Genomic DNA, 25,718 nt, shown 5'->3' with positions numbered 1-25,718 from the left:
TACCTTCCGGGATTCAGTTTCCCCGTCAGGAAAACAAAGCCACGCTTCTCTACTGGGTGACCGTGAGGATTAAATGAGATCACATCCTTACCATTCCTGGCACATAACAGGGGCTCGAAGGCCCTACCTTCCTCTCTTGGAAGCCAAGCGGGTGCGGCCTAGCGAGAACCTTTCTGCCAAACACAGTGGTACAGCCAGGAGGCAGGGGAGAGTGGGCGCGATATGAAGACCCAAAGCGGCCCGACCCGGTGTCTGAACAGGCCCAGGCAAGCTAGGAGAGAACGGGAGGTGTGGGACGTCTAGCGTTACCGAGAGCCTGGGCCGTGGTCCCGGCTCCAGGGCGAAAATCCCTCCTATAACAGAGGTGGGGAAGCAGCAGAAGTGGAGAAGAAGAGGACACACCTGGTCACAAACACACCTTCCCCTGTCAGGTGCACGGGTTCCAGAACACTTCTTTTAGGGGAAGAGCACAACTTATGCTGTTGGCCTTCTGGGAATGAGGGGGTTTCTTTTTGATGTCTTCTCTTCTTTTTTTAATGTTTATTTATTCATTGTTTAGAGAGAGAGAGAGAGAGAGAGAGCGAGAGAGAGAGAGAGAGAGAGAGCGCGCATGGGAGGGGCAGAGAGAGAGGGAGACAGAACCGGAAGCAGGCTCCAGGCTGTCAGCACAGAGCCCGACGCGGGGCTTGAACTCATAAACAGTGAGATCGTGACCTGAGCTGAAATCAGACACTTAACTGTTTGAGCCAGAGGGGTTTCTTTTCACAAGGCAAACCTCCAAAACTGTAATACTGCTAGGACGCACAAGTATAAAACATGTCTCCCCACAAGACACCTGCTCCTCCTGGACTTCCCCTCAACCATCCTCTCAGACCCCCGGGCTCAGCACCTCCAGCACCACACATAGCCAGCTGCCAGGTGCTGCGGTCGCTCCCCCGCTCCCCCTGCCTTGCCCATGCCCAGTGCCATGGACCACGTGCCAGCCTCTCATCCCCACTCCCGGGGCTCATCACAAGACAGCCTTGTGACGGTCTCCCCACCAAAGGTCGCCTGTGTGCTGTCAATGTGACAGAGTCCTGACAGTTCTCCCACTCGGAGTCACAACCAGGCCACCGAAGGAGTGCGAAGCGGAAAGAAGAGGGAAGCGTCCAGGAAGTTACGTTTCTAGTCTCATAAAATACCCCAATGGAGGTAAAAAGAATAATACTGGAAATAGGTGGTTGGTCTGACTGTAATAGGTTTCAAGTAAAGGCACCTACACTAAAAGCATAAAAACATGGAAAGTTGCCCAGCGAATATTTGGTTGAAAGATGGGCTCCGCCTGAGGACTATCCAGACCGGTTGGTAAAAATACATCGAGATTCACTCACTTTTGCAATTCCAGTGGCAAGACTGGATTCCCACCATCTTGCTTCAAACATGGACTCGATGTATCCCGCGTATTTTTAGATGTAAAAGATAAAACAAAAACCCACGCGTGCCTCGCACGCACGAGGCACATTCCCATCAAGGCTGAAAGCAAACATTTGCTTTCACAGAAGTGGAAGCCTCCACAGATGCGAATTACATGAATGACAAAAACGGATCTACCTCAATAACAGAATTTCAAAAACTGCTTTCCTAATTCATTCAAAACTTTTCTGAGGATGACAACATTTCAAAAGATCATGTCTTATTTCCAAAATAAGACAGAGCCTGGAGAAAAAACAGGCGAGAAGAAATCCAAATGCGAGGAGTCTTAAAAGGAAAGGTCTGCAGGTGACGGGGACACAGTGTGCCACTGAGACACCTGCTAACCATATTTTCCCCTACCCCACCCCCACCCCGCCCCGTGGAAGAGGGCGCCGGTTCTAAGCTGAGACAACATCCGATATTCATCCATCTTGCACAAGCCTTCACTCAGAGAACAGGTCTCTTGACTAAATCATAAAGTGGATCAGGACCCCTCACCGGGCCAGCCTCCTATAAAAATCACAAGCGCGGACAAATTCTGACGAGGAACAAAAGCAGGATCGCCAACGGACAGGTGCAATGCACCACAACACTCCTGCCTTTAGCTTCTTGGGGAGGAAGGAAAAGAGAGAATGTTCTTCAGACACAGGGTGGAACCTTACAGTTCGTACCATGGGGCTGCACCTCCCCAGGCAGCTATGAAGCCCGCCCCTTATCAGTGAGGACTGGAGGCTGCCGGCTCCCGCCTCATCACATCCAGCACCTGCAAAAGTACTTGCTTAGTAGGAATCACACTAAAAGGTACATCCCGCTTATCGGACATGAGGAGAAGCAAACGGACTTGTCATTTCATTATTTTTACCCATTAGCGTCAGCGTCCAGAACACCCCTAACCTGCGGGACAATGGTAACCACTGTTACCTTTTGGCTAGTTGTGCTCCATCCATTATCAAATTAATTTAAAAGTATCCAGAAAGCCCCGCCCTGTTTCATGCAGGGCCAACATCTGGAGACAGCCAGGCTCTTCCTCATCAAGAAGTTCCCTCTCAGTCCACGGAATCTGCTTTATCTCTAGATTCACGAAAGAATCTGTTTGGTTGACGGCCTAGCCTTGTGACCTCAATCTGAAGGGGAAGATGTAGCCACTCATCTCAAGGTTTATGAAATTTCACTAAAAGGAATAAACAGACCCAACGAGAGCCAGCCTTACACGAATAAGCACGTGGCACAATTAATCACACCGTCCAGGGGCCAAAACCAGGCGAGGAGCATTTGGGAAAACATCAGCAAGGAAATGGGAGATTGGCCTAGAGAGGCTCCTGTAGGAGTAGACTCGGGGGAGAAGGCTGCAGGGTCTCAGGGTCCTCCCCTGGGAAGTGAGGAACACACCAAGGGTGGGTTCCATGGTGCTTTCAAGGGAGGAGGGCTTGGTGAGGTCAACAGCAGGCACCGGCATTAGAGACCCAGCTTTGAGTGCCAACACCACTACTCACGAGCTGAGACCTCTTGCGCCAGGTCACTCTACCTCCCTGAACCTTCGTTCCCTCACCTGTAAATGGGGCAATAGCACCGGCTCGCTAAAGAGTTGTAAGGGCTAAGTGAAATGCATAGAAAGAGTTCATCCCCATTCCACGCAGAAGAGTACCCCAACTTGTCTAACTTCTGCCTATAACTTCTACCTGATAGCATCTAGAAAGCATCTCTTGTTTTTTATTTCTTCCCTGATGAGCTCGGTGGATAATTTTAGGTGCTACCATGATATGACTATGATTTCACTGTAGGATGGTATTATATATACAATACATATGTTATATTAATTTAAAAGACTCAATACAGGGGTGCCTGGGTAGCTCACTCGGTTAAGCGTCCGACTCTTGACCTCGGTTCAAGTCATGGTCTCATGGTTTGGGGGTTTGAGCCCCGTCAGGCTCTGTGCTGGCATCACGGAACCCGCTTGAGATTCTCTCTCCCTCTCTCTCTGTCCCTCCCCACTTGCATGCACGTGCACGCGCTCTCTCTCTCAAAATAAATTAATAAATAGATAATGAAGTTTTACAAAATGACAAAAATAAAACTTTACAGGACATCATTCTTTTTCCATCTCATCTCACCCTGGAAGTTGAAAGCATCCACTTGAAGAGGGCAAAAGCACCAGAAGGAAAGTAGGCCAACCAGCCTCCAGCAAAAGCAGAGAGTGTGGCCGTTGCAGCAACGTGATACGTACCAGCACGTCCACATAGAGAATCCAGCAGTGCTCCCGGGGACTGATGCAGAGGGACTTCAGGTCAACGCTGCTCTTATTGTTAAATATCCGGTAGAGGGTGTTAGCAATCTCCGTGCCGAGGTCATCACCTCCCCGGCCTTCAAATTCAGGAGTAGCGTTGGCTGAACTACATAGAAGGGCAAGAGAAAAGCTGTGTGAGTCTTTTCAGAAACAAAGACAGAGGCACACGGCTTTGTTCCAGTTTCCTTATGGAATGCTGGACGGGCCAGCGGCTGTACAAGAAAAGTCACTGAAGTCAGGAGAGGATGGCACCTGCCACTTTTCCAGCCTCCAGACACACGCAATGAGCCAGACTGGCACGGTGCCCTGGATCTGTCAGTGTGTGTGACGGGGGTCCCCCCCCCCCCCCCGCCGACTTCTAACAGAAGCCATCTTTATCCAAAGAGACACGAGAGAACAATAGTAAAGTGAACCTTGGCCAGTAATAATTAACTCTCTTATCTTGACAGTAGAATGCTCTTCTCGGACAGGCCCAGGAGGCCAGGAGGCCTAGAGTCAAGCAGTCTGGCCATGGAGGGGTCACATCACATACACCACCCCGAGTTTTCCTTTAAAATGCACCACGATGGGGCGCCTGGGTGGCGCAGTCGTTTGAGCGTCCGACTTCAGCCAGGTCACGATCTCGCGGTCCGGGAGTTCGAGCCCCGCGTCAGGCTCTGGGCTGATGGCTCGGAGCCTGGAGCCTGTTTCGGATTCTGTGTCTCCCTCTCTCTCTGCCCCTCCCCCGTTCATGCTCTGTCTCTCTCTGTCCCCCAAAAAATAAATAAACGTTGAAAAAAAAAATTTTTTTTAAATAAATAAATAAAATGCACCACGAGGGGCGCCTGGGTGGCTCAGTCAGTTAAACGTCCAACTTCAGCTCAGGTCATGATCTCACAGCTCGTGGGTTCGAGCCCCGCGTTGGGCTCTGTGCTGACAGCTCGGAGCCTGGAGCCTGCTTTGGATTCTGTGTATCCCTCTCTCTCTGCCCCTTCCCTGGTCCTGCTCTGACTTTCTCTCTCAAAAATAAACATTAAAGAAAATTTATTTTTCTGTTTTTTAAATGTACCACCAAACTCCCAAAACAAAAACCACAACGTTAAGTACCATGACCTTCCTTGAATGATTTAGAAGATATGTATGATGGTATGCCAATTATATCACAAACTAGATTATCACTGTACTGAAAAGCAGGAAAATGAAATGAGAGAGACGGCCAGCTGATTAAATATTAGAATAGCCCTTTTACTTTATTTGCTCTTTTTCAAGAGAAAAAAACTTTTCCATTTTGGCCTCTTGAATCTTATGCCCAATTACCTCAACAAAGAATAAACAAGCATCGACATTTGCTGCCCTAAGCATTATTCAAAAGTATTTTGGGGGGTGCCTGGGTGGCTCAGTCGGTTAAGTATCGGTTAAGTATCTGACTTCAGCTCAGGTCATGATCTCACGGTTTGTGAGTTTGAGCCCTGCGTCGGGCTCTGTGCTATCAGCACAAAGAGCCCTCTTGTTCTCTCTCTCAAAATAAACTTAAAAAAACTTAAAAAAAACTTAAAAAAAAAAAAGTATTTTGAGGGGGAAGGCACCTGGATGGCTCAGACAGTTAAGCATCTGGCTTTTGATTTTCGCTCAGGTCATGATCTCGTGGTTCATGGGATCAAGCCTTATGTCTGGCTCTGTGCTGACAGCTCAGAGCCTGCTTGAGATCCTCTCTCTACCTCTCTCTTTGTTCCTTCCCCGCTTGCACAAGCATACATGCATTCTCTCTAAATAAACATTTTTTTAAGTTTTTTTTTTTTTAAGATTTTCTTTTTCAGCAATATCTACACCCAACACAGGGCTCGAACTCACAACACCGAGATCAAGAGTCTCATGCTCCACCGACTGAGCCAGCCAGGCACCCTATTATGCAAAAGTATTTAATGGGAAATTTTTGAGGGTTTTGGCTTAATAAAAAACAAACCCTCAATACATTATATACATCTGTGAGATAAGTAACCATTCCAATAATCACTTTGCTGTAATGAAGAGGGTCCAGAAAAGTAACAAACCAGCTGTTTCAGTCAGTACGGTCTCTACAAAATCATGTATTGAAACTTTCTATTCCACGCACTCATCCATCTAGAAGGTACCAGCTCTATGCTAGTACTGGAGACGGAGAGACTGAGCAAGGTGGATGCAGGCCCTAAGTTGGCAATTTCACAAAGTCAGGGAGCTTCATGATAGGGAGCAAAGAGCAGGAGTAGGGCTGGGGAGGATGTCAACCAGTGCCGAGGACCTCAACCCAGAAGGTGAGCAAAAGTGGGTCAGGGTACAGACAGGCAGGGGGGTTCCAAGCAAAGCAAAACCCACATGAAGGCTCAGGGCTGTGCCTACCCCATCTGCACAATGCTAAAAATCTCACCTAATGTATTTAAACATCCCTTTTGTCTAGACCATTCTCATATAGGTGTCAGGACGACCCCTAAAACAATCAGAATGTATCACTATATAATAACTCTGTTTCTCTAAATATATAGTCTTCCCTTACCACTATGAGCCAGCCAGAGCCCTAATTTAAAATCCCCAAGAGAAACTTCATTACTGCCACAGCAACCTTGCTCTTCCCTCACGGCCTCTGCTGGACTCGGGCACTGAGCCACAAAAAGCAGCTCACTTAAGGTGAAATAATCAAGTTACCAAGGACCAACTTAGTAATTTTGCACAGCCAGCACACAAAAGCTGCTTCTAATTTACACACTCATCAATATCAAGATCTATCTTTTAAGTGTGTAAAAACACATCTCTATAGAGCTAAATAGACAAATCTAGTTAGGAGGTGCTTATGCTTAAAATGTGTCCCTTTCCCTGACTGCAGTGGGCCACACCCTCCTGGGTATGACTAATTAATTACTTAGGGATCGATGCATTCCCTCTTCTACAGCCCCAAGGGCTGATTTACAGAACCTCCTGGGTCCAACTGGCTAAATTCATCTACCCGTAAGACCACGCCCCACTGTTTTTTTGTGGTTTTTTTGACATTAATTTAAAGTGGGAATTTTTCCTATTTTAAAAGTTGTTTGTTTTTTTTTTTTTTTTTTTTTTTAACACATTGTACTTTCAGCATAGCTGGTAGTCAGGCAGAGAGGAAGGTTTAGAGGCTCATGAGACCATGAAAAGCTCCCGCATCTGGATGGTGTCAAGGCCCCTGGAGTGACTCTGGGGAGAAGGCTGGGAAAATGGAAGGGAATCGTCGGGGGCCGGGCGTTGGGGCACAGTAACTTCAGGTAACACAAGAAGAAAAGCCAAAGACCCTATATTCTAACAAAAGATGAAGGGTAGGGCTGGGGAAGAGAACTGAGGGTCCCCCCCTCATCACTAGGGGTGCTCCTAGCACAAGGACACTTCCTAGAAGAGGTGGACGGAGATGCCGGCCATGTCAGAGGACAAGAAACCGAATGCCCGCAGAGGCCAGCCAGGTGACTACGTGCATCTGAACAAAGAGCAACCGGAGATCGGTGATCCGTGAGGGAGGCTGACAAACTGTCCAGCCGCTCCAAAGGCATTTTAACTCACCTCTGAAAACAAACTCCATTAGTGAAACAAAAACCTCACAAGTGGGGTCTGACCTACGGGAGAATGTGGTGAGACCTCAGATGGCCCAACCCTCTTGTTATACAAGGTGGAAAACTTTAACAGCTCTTTTGAATGTTTACTATGTGCTAGAAGCCACTCTTAGCACGTTAGATGCGCCAGCTCAATCAATTCTCACAACCCTACTATTTACGACCCCATTTTAGAGAAAATGAAACAGAGTCCCAGAAAGGTTATATAATTTGTCCAAGCTCACACAACTAGGGACGGGGGAGCTAAGACTCCAAGCCAGGCAGCCCAGCCCTCATCTGCAAGGCTGCACCGGACTCTCCCTGAAGGTGGAATTCGGCATGCCTGGCTTGTAGCCTGACATGAGTCAAGCTAATGAATGGATGCTCTGGTCTTGAGATTTATTGTTAGACCACAAATACTGGAGTCAAGGAATGCAGACCAAAGGAGCCCTAAATAAAACGCTTCTCTATTAAGTGCAAAGTTTAAAAAGAGGGAAAGCACAACAGGCAGTAATCCTGGCTCCCTGCTCAGAGGTATCACAATACATTCTTTCAGCAGGGGAGTGTTTGCTCAGGGTTTGGGGCATAAAACCAAGTGCTTTCTCTGTTTACAACTGCCAAAACCAATTCAGATCCTTCCTAAGTATGACCCAGCCCCTTTTCCAGGGCAGTTGGGAAATTGCTTGCTGAGCCAATAAACTAATAAAAATCCTGGGAATGCTGCCCCACCCAGATCTCCACCCATCCTGACTCATCACCTCTACTGTGCTCCTCCTGCCTGGCACATCCCTGATTTAACTGGGGTAGAGTGAGATCAAGGCCATGTCCACCTGAGACAGGATTTCAGACACTAGCCCATTGTTTCCCTTGTGATCCATCTAGCCTGCAAATCTATAGAGTCTTACAGCCAGGTCAGGCCAGGACCATGACAGAGGACAGTGATTTAGCAGGTTCGTGGGGCAGGGCTAGCTCTGGGCCTCACCTCTCCAGGAGTCAGTCAAATGGTCCCGGCAGCAGGTCCCAATCCCTCCCATTCCCCTGTGTGCACATGTGCTCATTTCTGAACCTGCAGAAGCTTCCTTATGAGTGGGGATGGGAACAGTAACACATTTTGAACTGTTCATTGTAAGTCTCTGGGGAGAGTTATCAGTTCTTTCTGGAGACTTTCAGAGTACAGCCAGCTTCAAATGAGTTCTGTAGTTTGCCTGTCTGCTTTGTCCCCCGTCCATCAGGCACCAACAGGGACCCCCGCGAGCAGCACTAAGCATTGAGGAACAGAGATCAAGTGGCTCCTTCCACCAATTCAGGGCTTGAAGCTTCCGGTTCAATATTAGTGACAAATACGAGCGACCACATCGAAAAGTAAAGATCCCACCGGGAAGTGGCAAGTGTTGAGCACACCAAAATGTCTATGAATGAAACATGTTCTCCTCAGCTCCCTCAGTGAAAAACTGAAGCCGCTGGGAGAGGCTTAACCACGCTTCCTAACCCCCCATCAACATGGTGTCAGAGCAGAGACTAGATGGACCGCCACCTAGTGGTAGCCCAGACTGACACACCAGCTCACTCAATTCTTACCTTTCCTCCAGGTTTCTGATAGAAACCATCTTTTTCAAAGTTTCAAAGTTCTTACTTAAAACAGCCTGGTCTCGGGTTATGACTAACAAATCGAAGACAGGAGATGGGAGTTAGAAGGTCCCAGATTGCTCCCAGTTTTGATGTGTGTTGCCAGGCATCCCTGGGGCAGTGCTCAGGAACCCCAAGTCTTTACTACTCCACTGGGATGGGGATCAGGGCTGGTACAGCTGAGCAGCCCCCTCCCAAGGGAAACATCCCCTAGGCACAGGGGAAAATGATGGGGGTGGGAGGCCAGGTCTACCTCAGGTTCCATGTATTATTCCAAGCCAACAAAACCAAAGTAGGACGAGTTAGTGGAAAAGCAGTTAGCTCTCTAATCACCAGGAATTGAAATAATTAAACCCTGGAAGTTGCTGATGAGTCAAGCTGGGCTCAGACTGACAGCCCCACCCTGCCCCAATTCCTGTCCTCCGGCTGGGTAACACTTCGGCTTCAGTCTGTGGATGGGCAGATGCCCTGGGCTCTCCTGCGGAAGGGCTTCGTGGGTAAAAGCCTTAGAGCTGGGCACATCTACATTCCTAGTCACTGGATGGGAATAAAGGGGTTTGTTTGTTTATGCAATTAAGAGTTGCTCTTTAGGGCGCCTGGGTGGCGCAGTGGGTTAAGCGTCCGACTTCGGCTCAGGTCATGATCTTGCAGTTCATGGTTCGAGCCTTGTGTCGGGCTCTGTGCTCACAGCTTGGAGCCTGGAGCCTGCTTCGGATTCCGTCTCCCTCCCTCCCTGCCCCTGCCTGGATCGCACTCCATCTGTCTCTCTCTCAAAAACAAACATTAAAAATAAAAAAAAAAAGAGTTGCTCTTTGAAGATTCAGATGAGGCTTTGATAAAGGTGGCAGTCAGCAGTGCTTGGTGAATCAACATCTCCCTTCTCTGTAGGAATATGAGGTTTTGTGAATCTCTCATGGTGATTCTATCACAGTAACTGAGCCGCTTAAATAAGACACTAAAATGTGCCACTTGAGACTATCCATCTTGAAAGAGAATCAAGGAGGACTCCCTGGGAACTGGAGCTTCTGGGCCTGTTGAGGGTCTCCTGAGAGAAGAGAGGGGAGAGAAGAGAGGAACGGGCAGCCCAGCTCAGCCGGGAGGGGGAAGCTACTCCTGGGAGCCGGATCTTGGGAAGAGGCAGTTCCCTGCCTCCTCCCACCCTGGAGCCTCCCTTCCTTCACAGTTGGGACAAGAGCAGCAGGCTAACCCGGAGTCGTGTTCAGACACGGAGCCACAGTGAAATGTGTCCCCTATACCTAGCATCTGAAGGCAACACCTTCCCTTTGGTGTGGCTGGGCTGACTGCCTGTGGTCTGCCAAAGATGAAGGAGGTAGAAGACAGTGAGGAGGAAGAAAAGAAAAGCAAATTACAGTTCCCCACACATGGTGTCTGCCCCTCGGTGACCGTTCACTACACTGAATTAGGCAGGTCAAGGCCAGGAGAGACATTTTTCTTCCACCGACAGCAAAGGAATCAGCTGGAGGCCCGAACAGGGTCACCACCATCCACGGCAGCTTAAAGGATGAGCCAGTCCCACTGGACAGCTCAGATCGGCGAGGGGAGGCGGGTCCAACCAGAAGAGGAGACGGCTGGCTGGGGGCGGGGGGTGGGGGGGCGTCTCGCAGGGCAGGGTGCAGGAATGGGCTGGAAGGAATACTGGCCAGAAAGCCGAACGCGGATACGTTCTCGGAACTCTGAGCACCACACCCCCGGCAAGCTGGCTTCTGTAGGCTGCGCGAAGTAGAACAAGGCAAGACTCAGGGTCGGAGAGGCCCGAGCCGGCATTACTAGCTCTGTGACCCCGGGGGTTTGTTTACCTTCTCTCAACCAAGTTGGTTGTCTCTCTCATAGGAATGTCGTGAGGACAAACTTCTGAGTTTGGAAGAAGATCAGAAGAATCTAACTCACCATGTAAATGGAGGTTGGCATCTATGCCGAAAAGGCGGACACAGCGGGCCCAAGGCTGCTATCTTTGGAAGGGCCTGCTTGAAAGGTGGGCCCTCGGCTGGCATCTGGGAACTTGACTCAGAGTGTTTCCAGTCAACAGTGAACTGTGGTCTGCTGTGCCTAGACTATTTGTGCAAATAATATGATAAGGGGAGGATCTGCTTTCCTTCTGGGATTTGGAAATTTTGGTACGTGTTAAGCAGAGGGAGCCCATGTGACCAGCCCCAGTGAAAATCTCGGGGGCCGAGTCTCTAATGGGCTTTCATGGGCAGAATCATCACACACGTTGCCGTGTTTCGTGGCTATGATAAATCTCAGCTGCGAGTACAACTATATGCTAAGTCCTGGGGGTCCTTCCAGCAAATCTCCAAATACGGGAGTGGTCTTGGGGACTCCCATACAGAACCAGTATTACAGACCTGCACCCAGCATGAGCTAATAGAGAGCCTCACTCACCTCGAGAAAGCCTGCCGTCACCATCTAGTTAGAAGCAACGTTCTAGACAGAAGAGGGACTGAGCTAGGATCCCAGGTTTAAAAAGCCCAAGGCCGGAGAAAGGGGAGGCAACAGGAGGGAGAAAGAACACTCACGGAAAGCCCGCTGGGAGCCAGTCACGGTGCTGGCACTCACTCTGCCTTCCTTATTTCATTCTGTCATCCTCACAAGAGTATTAGTACCCCGATTTTTTAGATAAAGAAACTTAGGCACAGAGAGACTAGGTAACCAGCCTGAGATCACACAGCTGGCCAGAGAAGGCTGGCTGCTGCAGAAACTTTGGAGTCCTCACTCTTCTAGCAGCCGCGCGGCCTGCCTAGCTGCCGCTCCCTCTGTCTGTCAGGCTATTTGGCCGGCCCTCGTCCTTGCTCTGCCAAGCAAGTCATGAAAAGTTTTCTGCAAAACTAGAGCAGGAGGAGAAACAAGACATTTTAGACCAAATGATCCTTATTTACCTATGTTTGATATTCTTCAAAGCACTGTAATACCCACCATTTCACCGGACTCTCATAACAACCATGTGCTGGGCTGCCTGGTGCCCTCCTTTCTCCAACAGGGACGAGGCCCAGTGCGGGCCAGGTGACTAGGACAAGGGCAGGACTCGAGCCAAGGCCTTCTTCCACACACCCCAGTGCCTGGCGCATAGGAGGGGTGCAGGAAATACCTGCTGGCTGCAGAGGTGATGACTGAATACAAAATCAAAGCGGGCTCAAAGGAAACCAGAGATCCAGTCTCCAATCTACCTACTCACTTACTTACTTTCTTATTTATTTGAGAGAAGGTGCACCTGCAAGTGGGGGAGTGACAGAGGGAGACAGAGAGAGAATCTTAAGCAGGTTCCACGATCAGGGTGGAGCCTGAGGCGGGGCTTGATCTCATCACCATGAGATCATGTCCTGAACTAAAATCAAGAGCTGGACACTTAACCGACTGAGCCACCCGGGCACCCCTCTGAATCTTCTTTTAAATCGTTTTTCTTTAAAAACACATGCATGGTACTGACCAGTCAACGAAGAACTCCAAGTACCCTTCATTGGGTTTCTCCAGCTTCGGCGTCCCCATTTCGGCTTTCACTCCCACCAAGATGTCTGTGTGACCCTGCAGACACACGCAAGAAGGGTCCTCACTCAGGGCAGGTAGCCAGATACCCAACCGCCTCCTTCCTCTCCCAGACTGTGCCCCCGGGGACTCTCAGGAACTTGTGAAGTGGCCCTTTGGAAAGGTAAAGGGTCCTTCAGATCTAGACAGATACCCGCCCAGAATTTGGCTTGGGTCTTGGGTCTACCCCAGAAATGTATGTGCTCCCAAAGCCCCGAGGGGCCTGCAGCTGGTCCCCTAGGACCTGCCCATCCTCCCCCCAGGCATGGACCGTGGCCACAGTACTCACCAGCTTGACCCTGGCAGACCCACTGGTGTTGGACACCACGTCGGTTTCCACTTCGACACATCGGTAGTCCTCACAGCCACGGCCGTCCACACGGAGGTCTTCCTAAGTGCAACGACCACAATCCTAACACAACCACAACCAAAGCACCAACAGACTCCCCAACTCATCCGTGCCATTTCCCTCCTAGAGAACTAGGCAGTACAACATCCCCTTCCCCCTTAGCGAATCATCCAAAACTCTCTCCTTTTGCTGGTAACAATATTCCTATTTTACATCTGAGGAAACAAAGACTCACAGAAGTAAAGCGGCTTGACGGATGTGATGCAGCCATGATGCAGCCATGTGGCCGACGTCCCACAGCTGGTGAGAGCACACTGGGTTTCTACCCAGGTACGTCCCAGCGCAAAGTCCACACCACATCCCACTATACCAAACAGACACACGGAACAAACAAAATCGGAACAAGAGGCGAAATAAGCTGCCTCTTTCCAAGTCTGCAAGTCCAAAACCGCACCAGGAGGTATGCACTGTCGGGGCCACAGAGCCCAACTCTCTCGGCCGCAGGCCTCCCGCTCCCTAACCTGAACAAAATCTACTCTGTTAACGGCTAAAAAACCCAGCTATCATCTCTACCCTGGGCATTCTCTAGAACAGGGACGGCACACCTCGGCACGAGGGCCACCTGCTTCTGTAAAACGTCTCGCTGGAGCACGGCCAGGTCCGTTTGCTGAGGTTGTCCATGGCTGCTTCACACTCCCAACGGCAGAGCTGCACGGTTGTGACAGAGATCTTACGAGCCACACGCCCCAAATCTTCACCATCTAGCCCCTTACAGGAAAAGCTTGCCGACCTCTGCTGCGGGAGATGCGTTTCAGGGTGGCCCACGTCCTGCCTGCCCTTTATCCCTGTTTATTTACTCTTATCCACGTATCTCACAGATACCCACTTTATGCTGTGGTTGTGATCCAGTACGACCATTACTTATCCTGCTGCTCAACGCGTTCCAGATTTGGCCACTGGGAGTTCCTTTGGGTTGCTTCCTGCATTCTTTCAACACACTTGCGATCTTTCCCAAGCACACCTTTACTTCTGACAAGACATGATGTTCCAGCCTCTTGTATTTTTCCCTGCCCTGGCCTTGGGGTCAGCCCTTTCTCCGAGGAGTCCTGGTTCCTTTTATTGAAGAATGGTGCTTTTAAAAACCAGGATCTGGGTGCTAAGCAAGTTCCCTGCTACTGGGGTGTCATTGCTTCCAGACCTTCTCAGCAGACAGAGCTCGATAACTACATATGTACTTATACTCACCCACACAGCACTAACCCATACAGCTCTTCTATCCATGCAGCTCTTAAAAGGCCCTGATATGGGGCACTTGGGTGGCTCAGTCGGTTGGGCGTCCGACTTCGGCTCAAGTCATGATCCTGCGGTCCATGAGTTCGAGTCCCGCATCGGGCTCTGTGCTGACAGCTCGGGGCCTGCAGCCTGCTTCGGATTCTGTGTCTCCCTCTCTCTCTGTGCCCCTTCCCCACTCATGCTCTATGTCTCTCTCTCAAAAATGAATAAATGTTAAAAAAAAAAAAAAAAAGGCCCCGATAGCTGGTTCTAACTTTCCTTCATGTCTTATTTAGAACTTCTTTCTCAGACAGGGAGACACCTGGCTCTCATTATCCACAAGGTATTTCTTAAATCTTAGTATACTCATGAAGTACTTTCAGAATTGCTAACCCATACCCCTGCGAGCAACAAATTTACTAGTGAACAGTACTTGTGTGGCGTTCTTTTTGTCTTTAGCCTTACAGTGAGTGCCCACCCCACATCCCATTGTCCATCGTCTCCCCCTCCTTGAGCGTGCCTGTTATTCCCTCCTACCCCTGTGAGGCTCATCGGTACCTGTTTGTGCTCGAGTCTGGGGGCCCCGCATCCTGGCTACTTTTAATTACTCGTTTACATTGTGGGTATGCAGACTAGCACCATGACTCTAGAAGTCAAAGCTATCAGAAAAGGTGTGCTCAGGGAAAGGTGGCTCTGCCCTCAGCCCTATTTTCACACCCCCATCTTTCTGCCTCGTTCCCACCCACCCCGGGCAGGTAACCAGGCTATTTACTATTTAACTGCTGGTTCATAGTTCCTGTATTTCCTTTGCACAAATGAGCAGATCCATGAATATATTTTATCCTTCTTAAATGAGGAGTGGCACACTACAGATACTCTTTTACACTTTGCTTCTTTTTCTTTCTTTCTTTTTTTTTTTAACACTTAATACATATGTGGGCAATCACTATACATCAGCTCATGGAGACCTTCCTTATTCTTTGTAAACATTTTCTTTAAGATTTTAAGTAATCTCTACACCCAACACGGAGCTCGAACTCAAGACCCTGAGATCAAGAGTTGGATGCTCTTCTGACTGAGCCAGCCAGGCGCCCCTTTGTAAACATCTTTTGAAAGCACTTTTTTTTTTCTTTCAGAAAAAGACTCATTAGCTTATGAGATTCTCAAAGGGGCTAGTGCTCCTCAAAAAGTTTAAAAACACTGTTCTGAAGTATGTAACTGTCACAAACTTATCTTTAAACTGCCTGGCTAACTGCATATATGACTGAGGTTTTGATTCTGAGACACTGAAATCCAGCAAAGCCCAACCCCCACCATCTGCCCTGTTCGTTTCTACTCTTTTCTTCCCCCAATTCCTGTTAATGAAGAGAAAATAAGCATCAGGAGTCAGCTTGAAGTCCCTTTGCCGGCTCATCCACTCCCCAGGCCATTCCCTTGCTGGAGGCAACCCCCATCGTGAGTCTGGGGAGACCTGTACTTGAAAGCAACAGAATTTCAAGTCTAGGAAATGAGTTAGATAAAGTGACCCCTCTTCACGAAAGGATCCCAAAACGATGTAACTGTCTCTTAACAACCCCACAGCACACAGCAGCACAGGAAAGGCTTCCTAGGTCAGTCTCTGATGCTCCACCCCCCCCCCCCCTTCCCTGCTAGGAAAGTGAAAACAGGGCCCAGAAACATCCTTTACAAAAGACTCCTTGAGGTGCAAGTAAAGTGCAAGTGTGATCAATCACTACGAGTATTAGTCATGGGCTCTGGGCCTGGGCCTGCCATGACTAGCTGCTTGACCTAGGACGAGATGCTCTAGACTAGTTCCCTCCTCTGTTAAAAGAATGGACATTGAATCAGAAGGCCTCAAAGGTGCTGCTCTAATTCTTCAGACCTGTAAATTGAAACAGCCGCAATCATTTGCAACAATGAACAGTAGCTACTACCTGAGTGCCTTTACCACATAGGAAGTGATGTGCCAGGAAATGCTACACAGTTGACACATTTAATTTTCAAAATAACCCTGTAAGAGAGTTTTTTTTCATTCCATTTTACAAATGAGGAAAGAGGCTGAAAGATGCTAAATGGCCGGCTCAAGGCCACAGCCGATAAGGAGCACCCGAACCCCGCACCAGACCTCGGAACAAGTCCACGTGGCCTCCTGCGTTCTAAAGGGTCTCTCCACCGTGCAACAGGAGTGAGCACGGCCTCCCTGCGAGGATGCTGGCTATACCAGTTGGTCCTGTTGATGAAGAGGACTCTGCACGCAGGGAGGCCACAAGGTGACAGGCTTCCCCACCATGGCTTTAAAATACCACTTCTCGGGGCGCCTGGGTGGCGCAGTCGGTTAAGCGTCCGACTTCAGCCAGGTCACGATCTCGCGGTCCGGGAGTTCGAGCCCCGCGTCAGGCTCTGGGCTGATGGCTCGGAGCCTGGAGCCTGTTTCCGATTCTGTGTCTCCCTCTCTCTCTGCCCCTCCCCCGTTCATGCTCTGTCTCTCTCTGTCCCAAAAATAAATAAAAAAACGTTGAAAAAAAAATTAAAAAAAAAAATAAAAAATAAAATACCACTTCTCTGGGGAGCGCCTGGGTGGCGGGGTTGGTTAAGCGTCTCACTTCAGCTCAGGCCATGACCTCATGCTTTGTGAGTTCACGCCCCGCCTCAGGAGCCTGCCTTCTGTCTCTCTCTCTCTCTCAAAAATAAATAAAACATTAAAAAAATAAAATAAAATACCACTTCCCTGGAAAGACCTAGTCACAACCCTTTGTCGTGACATGCCCCTTGTTCCAGGATGGGACTGGGAGGGGGCCAGAAAACTGGGCCTCACCAAGTATTGCCTTTCCAACCTTTACATCACTCTCTGTTCCCTGGGGAAGGCTCTATGGGAAGGGCTCAGGTGACAAATAAGAGATAAACAAAAAGCTACAAATTTTTCTGTGCAAGCATGCATAGAATTTTTTTTTTTTTTTGGATAGGGAAAAAGGACTGGGATGCCTGGGTGGCTCTGGTAGTTAGTTGAGCATCCAACTCTTGATTTCAGCTCAGGTCATGATCCCAGGATCATGGGATTGAGCACCATGTCAAGTTCTGCACGAAGCATGGAGCCTGCTGAAGAGTCTCTCTCCCTCTGGGGCACCTGGGTGGTTCAGTCGGTTAAGTAGCCAACTTGATTTTGCTCGGCTCAGGATACGATCTCTCGGTTCATGAATTTGAGCCTTGTGTCGGGCTGTGCTGACAGTGTGGAGCCTGCTTAAGATTCTGTGTCTCCCTCTCTCTCTGCTCCTCCCCTGCTCAAGCTTGGGTGCTCTCTCAAAATAAATAAACTAAAAAAAAAACAAAACCAAAAAACCTCTCCCTCTTCCCCTCCCCCACTCACCAGCATATAATAAAAAATATATATATAAAACAAAAACACAAAAAAACACCTAAGAGAATAGAGAAAAACAAACCAAAAAACCCAAACAAATTAGTCTATGAATCACTGCACCCACAACTTTTTTTTTTTTTTTAATCCAGCATTCCTCATAAAAGGCTTAAAAATCACCCAAACCTGCTTGGCCTGGCTCAGAGCCAGAGGCCGGACCAAAATATTTATTCTCTGGTAGTATTCAGAAGCCAAGGAATTAATCCCTGTGTGAACATTTAAACAGGGGCCGCCCTGAAGTGAAAGCTCATTCAAAAACTCAACAGAGACGTCAACATGTGCAGGACGACACCACCAAGTGGGGCCCTGTCCTTCCGAGGGGGCGGGGTGGCTCCCGGGACTTTCCAGTTGTTAACTCGCAGTTGGGTGTGGCGTGATGGGGTCCCCTCCAGCCTCTATTTAAACCTTTCCTGTCACATACCAGCTTTGCGACCTTACGCAAGTTAGTTCCTCAACAGCTTGGGGTCCGTCCGTCCAGAAAGGGGAACTGACCCCAACCTTATAGAATTACAGGAGAATCCAGAAGCCAGGAGTCATTTCAGGGGACCCTCAGCGCAGTGTAACACGCAGAATGCCCCCTCCACAGTTCCCTTCCCCTGTTCTGGGGCACGTATCAGCTCACCGAATCCTCGAAAACAACCGTGGAGAGAGGTTACTGACAAGGTCCCTGAGGCACCAGTCTCGCTGTTTGTGACAGACTGGAAGGACAGGTGACTCCACCCAGAGCTGCTTTCCTCACACCCAGACAACCCAGTCCTATGGCTCCCTAACCGAAGCTGAAAGTGGGCTCTGCTAGCCTAATGTGCTTGGGGAGGTTCAGACTGTGTCCTCAGTGATGTTAACCCCCTCCACCTCGCTCTGACATGTCCAACACCTCGGACGTGCTAGCGAACGGTAGCTGGAACGCCACCCCTACTGGAACATGACCCCACTTAGAAGGACCACATCAGATCCAGCTCTGCAGGCCCCGCTCGAGTCACCGCAGGCAAAATCAGATGTCGATCCTCATTCCCCCTCCAAGCTTGTTTGAGTAGTCCTGCATTTCCTCGCAAGGGTGGGATTCTGTTCACCTTGTAAAGTGCCTGAGCGCGGACTTTCCGTGCCGTGGGCCTGCAAATGGAAAGGGCATGGGGCTCCAGATCAAGAGCCCTGAGGGCTGGCTCCAGTTCTGCATGGCCAGGTTGAGCAGCTGAGTACCGACTGCTCAATCTTACAGCTAAAGACCTGTCTCAGCCCTGCTCCCCCTTCTGTGCTGCTCCTCCAGCGACGCTTACGAAGAAAGCTAGAGCCACAAGAAAAGAAACTGAAACCATCAGCTGAGCTACACCTCCCTTCAACTGCCAAGAAAAATTCCATAACATGGCTTTGCCAAAGCTCCAAGGGGAATGCCTCCTGGTGGGGCTAATCCATTGCTAGGGTGGTCTAAACCTATGGAGTCCGGTTTAACGTCCAGGTCATGGCCAGAGCACCAGTAAACAGACCTCTGGAAAGCCTATCGTGTCTACTGAGCCCACATGACCGAGTCACCATCCGCCCCCAACAGCCCGAGCCAATGGTAGGTGCTCACAACCCAGAGAGCAACCAGCTCCTCTGGCATGAATCATATTCTCTCCTTGGAATGTGATCTCTGACCTGGGAAATACTCAAGGAGAAGGGAGTTAAAGAGGAGCGGACACGTCAGGTGTGGAGGGAGGCTGGAGAGGCCACATAGAAGAAAGGCAGGGGGCGGGGGTTGGGGGCGGGGTCAGATTATACCAAGATGAAGGGAAGCTAGACAGCAAATGGCTGCAGAGAAGGGATACGCTTCAGGACAGAGAAGGGGAGGTGTCGCCAGAGACATAAAGACAGGCAGACAGTGCAGACCATGTGATCCACGCTGGAGCCCATGGGATGTGGTGCCTTGGAGCTCCCTAGGGACTTCCTAGCCCTTGCCACAAATCCCCTTTCTCTTTTCTTTTTTTAATTTTTTTTTTAATGTTTTTATTTTTATTTTTGAGAGACAGAGAGAGACAGAGTATGAGCAGGGGAGGGGCAGAGAGAGAAAGAAAGACACAGAGTCTGAAGAGGCTCCAGGCTCTGAGCTGTCAGCACAGAGCCCGACACGGGCCTTGAACTCACAAGCCGTGAGATCATGACGTGAGCCGAAGTTGGACGCTTAACCGACTGAGCCACCCAGGTGCCCCAAATCCCCTTTCTCTTGAGATAATTCAATCATCTCTAGCCTTCCACGCTGAAAGAGCTTAAACCTCAATAGCCACAGCCTGAACCCCTAATGGGGTCACTGTGAAGCCTGGGGCTACAGTGTGTATGGTTCGGGACAAAGTCATACTTCTGATGGAAAAAACAAACTTGAAAAGGAGCCAACGTTTCTTCAGGGTTGACCACACGCCAGGCGCTGTGTATTTTGTCATCTCATCATTCCTCACAACCCCATTCGGCCCCCAGATGGGCATGTTCTCATTTTACGTGTGTGCAGGTGGGGGAGGGGGGCTAGCTCCACTACTCAGATAAAATCTCCCTGGCTGTGAATGGCAGAGCTGGGAAAGGGGGCTGCAAACACAGTGGGCGACCACGTGACCTCAGGCAGGCGGGAGCAGAGACTCCACGGCAGGCTCTCAGCTGGACCAGGCCAGTGGTCTGCCCAGGGGCCAATGTCTGCTGGCTGCATCAAAATCTCCCAACATTTTATGACAATGTCCATTCCCGAGCTCCGGCCCCAGAGGTTCTGATTCAGAAGGTCTGGGTAAAGCCTGGGAATCTGTACTTTGTTGCTGAGTAAAAGCTACTTCCAGGCGTCAGAATCACTGGGCTGTGACGGAGGTTAGCGATGTCTTCTCTTGAAGAAAACACACCTCTAGCCAGTGAAGCAAACTCCAAAGAGGACAAATCCTAGATTCTGCAAATTCTGAAATCTGTCCCCCAGTTCCTGAATATTGTAAACAGGGAAAAAAAAAACAGTTTGAGACACAAGTTAGTAACACAAAAGCTGTACAAGAAAAGGCAAATAGGGTTCTAACAGAACTTATAGCCAATATGGAAAAAATACTGCCTGAAAAGATAATAATATATGTCATACACTTTTTTAAGTCTAGAAAAATGGTACAGGGGGGTGGCGGGTGAGTCAGAACTTTCCCTCCTCCTTCCTGTTTGCTCACATGCTTCCAGATGAAAAAAAAAAAAGAGAGAAGTAGAAATGGGGATTCTCTCTGGCCTTTGTTTTCAGATCCTTATTTAAGGAAGGGAAGACAATGGCTTTCACTGAAGGAGGAAAGCAGCATGAGGATCTGGTATGGGCTCTGCAATCAGACAGATCTGGATTTCTGTCCTCGCTCCACTACACACTTTCTGTGTCACCTTGAACAAGTGACTTAGCCTGTCTGAGCTCAGTTCTTCATCTACAACGTAGAGATAATAATATTCACCTTCAAGCCTGTTTCAAAGATTCAGTGACATAAAAATCATAACATGTACCTGACAGGGGTGCCTGGGTGGCTCAGTCGGTGAAGCATCCGACTTCGGCTCAGGTCATGATCTCGCGGTTCCTGAGTTCGAGCCCCGTGTCGGGCTCTGTGCTGACAGCTCAGAGCCTGGAGCCTGTTTCGGATTCTGTGTCTCCCTCTCTCTCTGCCCCTCCCCCGCTTGCATCTGTGTGTGTGTGTGTGTGTGTGTGTGTGTGTGTGTGTGTGTGTGTGTCTCTCTCTCTCTCAAAAATAAACATAAAAAAAAATTATAATATGTACCTAACAAAAGTGGGACATCCCAGCCTTCAAGGGTGAGAGGCAACCTAACAGAAACCAGTCCAATCGTATGCTAAGAATATTGATGGATCAACCTTTCCATTTTTCCTGCCCCACTTCCTCAGATCCATTCTCCATCTTTCTCTGCTCTCATCTGTGCACCAGGCTGACTCCTTCCAAACTGCATCACCTGGGCTCCCTTTACTGGCTTGTGGCTGGGTTTGGTCAATGAAAGGTCGAAAAGGAGGGGAGACAATGCTCCCCGCTCCCTATCCCCAGCACCCCTAATTGGTACCACATTTCTGACAGCACCTTCATCTACCCAAGCCTACAATTTCTGTTGAGCAGTCATTCCTCCACTGTTCCAATTATCACTAGCATCTGGTAACACAACTGCCTCCTTTGGCCCCCTTCAGCCCAGGGGTAACATCTACTCCCTGGTTGCTCATCTTTGGGCTCCCTGGTCTCTCTTATTGATCCTTGAAACCCCCCCATAGCATTATCAAGAGTGATATCATGAAAGTCTCCTGAATTATCTGAATGAGGTTCCGTATTCTGCCAGGACCTAATGATTCATCTTGCTTGCTCTCAAACTGCTCTCTCTCAAGGGTGCCTCATCCTCCCAGTGGCCAGCTTGAGCCTGTCTATCCATTCCCTCAGGAAGGGACGGTTTCTTATAGAGAGGAACTGTAATCCCAGGAGCTAAGAGGTAACCATATTCTTTCTAACACATGGCCTGAGAAACAGAAAGCCACTCTGAAGACGGGTAAGAACAAAGCAAAAGCATAAAAGCAGCAGAGCAAGGAAGAGCCTGAAGATGACCTTGAACTCCTGGAGAAACACTTGTAACCTTCTAATACATACTTTTTTTGCTTGGGCCAGTTAGTTGGTTACCATTACTAGCAACTGAGTCCTCAACACACATTGTGAAGTTAATTTCAACTGCTTCTAACCACCACCAAACCAGGATGAAATACCCCTAAGATAGTAAAGGAATCAAAGGCTGAAAAAAAAGAGATGACAGAGGGGCGCCTGGGAGGCTCCATAGGTTAAGCGTCTGACTTCAGCTCAGGTCACGATCTCGCGGTCCATGAGTTCGAGCCCCACGTCGGGCTCTGGGCTGATGGCTCAGAGCCTGGAGCTTGCTTCAGATTCTGTGTCTCCCTCTCTCTCTGCCCCTCCCCCATTCGTGCTCTGTCTCTCTGTCCCAAAAATAAATAAAAGTTAAAAAAAAAAAATTTAAGGGGCGCCTGGGTGGCTCAGTTGGTTGAGCAGCCGACTTCGGCTCAGGTCACGATCTCGCAGTCCGTGAGTTCGAGCCCCGCATCGGGCTCTGTGCTGACAGCTCGGAGCCTGGAGCCTGTTTCAGATTCTGTGTCTCCCTCTCTCTGACCCTCCCCCGTTCATGCTCTCTCTGTCTCAAAAATAAATAAACGTTAAAAAAAAAATTTAAAAAAAAAATTTAAGAAAGGGATGACAGAAACTGAAACTGACCACACTGAACCAAAGGTGAAAAATAAAAAAACGAGTAGATCTATAGGTAAGGGCAAGAACAGGATTCCAGCGAGGCACTACTGGCACTCAAAGACCAAAACAGAAGTTGGTCAAAAGACAAAACAAAAGTTGAGGTGATTTAAAAAAAATTAACTCAGTCTTTCTTTTTTTAATGTTTATTTTTTATTTTTTAATGTTTATTTTTGAGATAGAGAGTCAGAGTGAGAGGAGAGGGGCAGACAGAGGGAGACACAGAATCAGAAGCAGGTTCGAGGCTATGAGATGTCAGTACAGAGCCTGAAGCAGGGTTCAAACCCAAGAACTGCACGATCATGACCTGAGCCGAAGTCGGATGTTTAACTGACTAAGACACCCAGCTGCCCCAAAAGTTGAGGTGATTTTAGAACTGAGTCGGTGGAAGCTCAATCACCTGCCTTCTGACCTTTATTCAGATGGTATAAATTCAGTTTCCCTCCTCCATAAATACAGCAATTTTGTGGCCAACGTTAATAGTCCTTACAAAGAGATTTATTTAAAGTCAGTTACTCTGTATGGCTCTACCATACACAGAACAGACCATTTAACAATTGTGGCCCTAATATGTTCATGGTACTGGTAAGACAGAGGTTTAATTTTAAAAATGAAAACAATGTCCAACTGACCTCCTTTTTAAGAAATACCCTACTCAACGTCACTGAGTATCTACTAAGTGCTGGACACTGGCGAGGTTTTAAAAGTACCACACAGACAAATCAACAGATTATTACCTCCCAAGATCTATGATGGAGTGACTGAACCTCTAAAACTCCTAGATCAGGTTTCTAGCCACCTCTGCAACCTAATCTCCCACCACTACCCCCAGCCCACCCCTGTGGCTCCACACTTTCTCCACCTGAAAGCCTGTGGGTGGACTCAGCGTCCCTTCCTCCTGCAAGGCTCAAACCTACTTAATTAATTCTTAAGCGTACTGAAAGCTCAGTTCAAATACTATTTCCTTAAGGAAGCTTCCCCTGACTTCCCAGACTAGATCAGGTCTCTGATTTTTTTTCCCTTCACAGCTATCAGTACAATTTTACATACAAGCACACAAAGAGATCTATAATTTCTGTCTCTTCCTTCTAGCATGGGAGCTATATAAGGGCAGGCTCCTTCCTATCCCTTGAGTCTAGCTCAGTTCTAGGTTGAATGAATGAATACTGAGTCCTGAAAATACACAGGAGGGACCCTTAACATAGATTAGGGGAGCAATTCCACCTCCTTAGGGAAGCCCTCCGAACATCACAGACCAATATTGTATAGCTCCTTTAATCTCCACAAACTATACCACTCCCTTAGCAAACATCTTATATTCCATTGCCTTTACTTTATTCATCTTTGGAATAATAAAGGAATCAAAGGCTGATGGAAAGGGGACACCAGGAATTAAATTCGACCCTATTGGACCAAGAGTGAAAAGTAAAACACAAAATGATTAGGTCTCTATGGGCAAGAACAGGACTATGGTGAGGCTTTGCCCAGACATCTGGGGATGTGTTACAGATAAGGTACATCTGGGTAGGTTACAGATAAGGTCACACTTGGCTTTCCCTGATAGTTCATTAGGCCCAACAGTCTCCAACTCTCGCTCTGGAGAGGTCAAGACCTGGGACCGAAGACTAAGCACAGAAGATCTGACTATAGTTACAGCTGCCTCTGGGAATCTCAGACCTCCACGGCAGAACTAAGGCCACCGGCTGTAAATCCGCCTTTTTTTTTTTTTTTTTTTTTTTTTTTTTAAGTAGGCTTCACGCCCAGCGCAGAGCCCAACCCGGGTCTTAAATTCAGGACCCCGAGATCAAGACCCGGGCTGAGACCAAGAGTCCGGTATTTAACCGACTGAGCCTCCCAGGCGCCCCTCCGGTGGGCGATTTGTATTTTCAAAGCGCTTTCACTTCAGTGTCTTCTCTCCCTGTGCTTCCCAACCACGAGGTAAGGAACAGCGGGCCAGAAGCCCACCGCCAACCCCCATTTCCTAGTAGAGAAAAGCGAGGCTCAGCCCAGTGATGCGACGCGCGAGAGCTGAAGAGTCTGTCCCGGGGGCGATGCTCCCTCATTGAGAAAAGGCCTCAGGGACTGCCCACCCCTTCCCATCCAGGTTTGGAACCTTGTACACGCGGAAGGCTGCAGGTACGCACACACTCCTAAGTGGACGCTCGCCGTGGGGTCCCGAACACAACCGCATCGCGCGTTTCGGGAGGCACACGCCGGCCGCCGTGCTTTCTAACCACAAGGTAAACCCAGCCCGCCGCCTCCCGAGCGAACCGAGGGCGCGCCGAGACGCGCAGGGCCAGGGGCACCCGGGGCCTGACGCCGCGGCGTAGCTACCTGAACGCCGTGCACGATATACACCTTCTCGGCCTCGCTCAGCGCCACGGACGCCATGCTGCCGAGCAGCCCCGTTCGCCGCACGTCATCGGCTCGCGTCGCTCCCGCGCCGGCCGCGCGCCCCCCCCCCCCATGCGCTTGTGCGTCATCAGCCGGCGCGGCGGCCGCTCCTGCAGCCACCGCTGCTGCCGCCACCGCCGGCAGCTCGATGGGCTTCTCCTGCGCGCCGCCCCGTGTCTGGACGAGTCCAGGAAGCCGCGGCGCCTCGTGCCGGGGAGCCATCGCTGCAGCCCGAGGCCGGGTCCCGGGTCGGGGGCTGCAGGGGGAGGCGACGGCGGCGGCGGTGGGAGCCCCACCGGGGGCCTGGGACTGGGGAACTGCCTCCGGCTTCACGGTCAGTGGGGAGGGGGAACTGGGGTTGAGTGAAAAAGGCTGGGGTGAGGCCAGAGGCGTGGGCCGGGGCGGGAGCTTAGGACTTGCAGTGGGAGAGGCGCGCGTCGCAGTTTGCTGGGAGCTGGAGTTGAAGTAGCAGGTCGTGCGTGCGCGCGTGTGTGCGTGTGCGTGTGTGTGTGTGTGAGAGAGAGAGCGAGAGGGAGAGAGAGAAGAGAGACCGACCCCGAGTGAG

At 49.6% G+C, this 25,718-nt stretch overlaps 2 protein-coding genes across 14 annotated transcripts in view; one reads left to right on the top strand and one right to left on the bottom strand.

Annotated features, from left to right (window-relative positions):
* Positions 1-25,375, bottom strand: part of EXOSC7 (exosome component 7) — a 47,261-nt gene extending 21,886 nt beyond the window's left edge. For all 11 annotated transcript variants that reach the window (XM_045049010.1, XM_045049023.1, XM_003982137.6 and 8 more), the window contains exons 1-4: positions 25,094-25,375; positions 12,755-12,856; positions 12,371-12,465; positions 3,677-3,842 (exon numbers count right to left, since the gene is read on the bottom strand). In XM_045049010.1, coding sequence (XP_044904945.1) covers positions 3,677-3,842; positions 12,371-12,465; positions 12,755-12,856; positions 25,094-25,375 — 645 coding nt within the window. The remainder of the gene's footprint in view (positions 1-3,676; positions 3,843-12,370; positions 12,466-12,754; positions 12,857-25,093) is intronic.
* Positions 25,348-25,718, top strand: part of ZDHHC3 (zinc finger DHHC-type palmitoyltransferase 3) — a 59,902-nt gene continuing 59,531 nt past the window's right edge. For all 3 annotated transcript variants that reach the window (XM_019820386.3, XM_019820393.3, XM_019820367.3), the window contains exon 1: positions 25,348-25,487. The gene's annotated coding sequence lies outside the window, so the exon portion shown is untranslated. The remainder of the gene's footprint in view (positions 25,488-25,718) is intronic.

The sequence above is a fragment of the Felis catus genome, chromosome A2, assembly GCF_018350175.1.
Source record: "Felis catus isolate Fca126 chromosome A2, F.catus_Fca126_mat1.0, whole genome shotgun sequence".
NCBI lineage: Eukaryota > Metazoa > Chordata > Mammalia > Carnivora > Felidae > Felis > Felis catus.
Note: the sequence above shows the minus strand (reverse complement) of the source record. Positions and strands in the feature narration are given on the sequence as shown.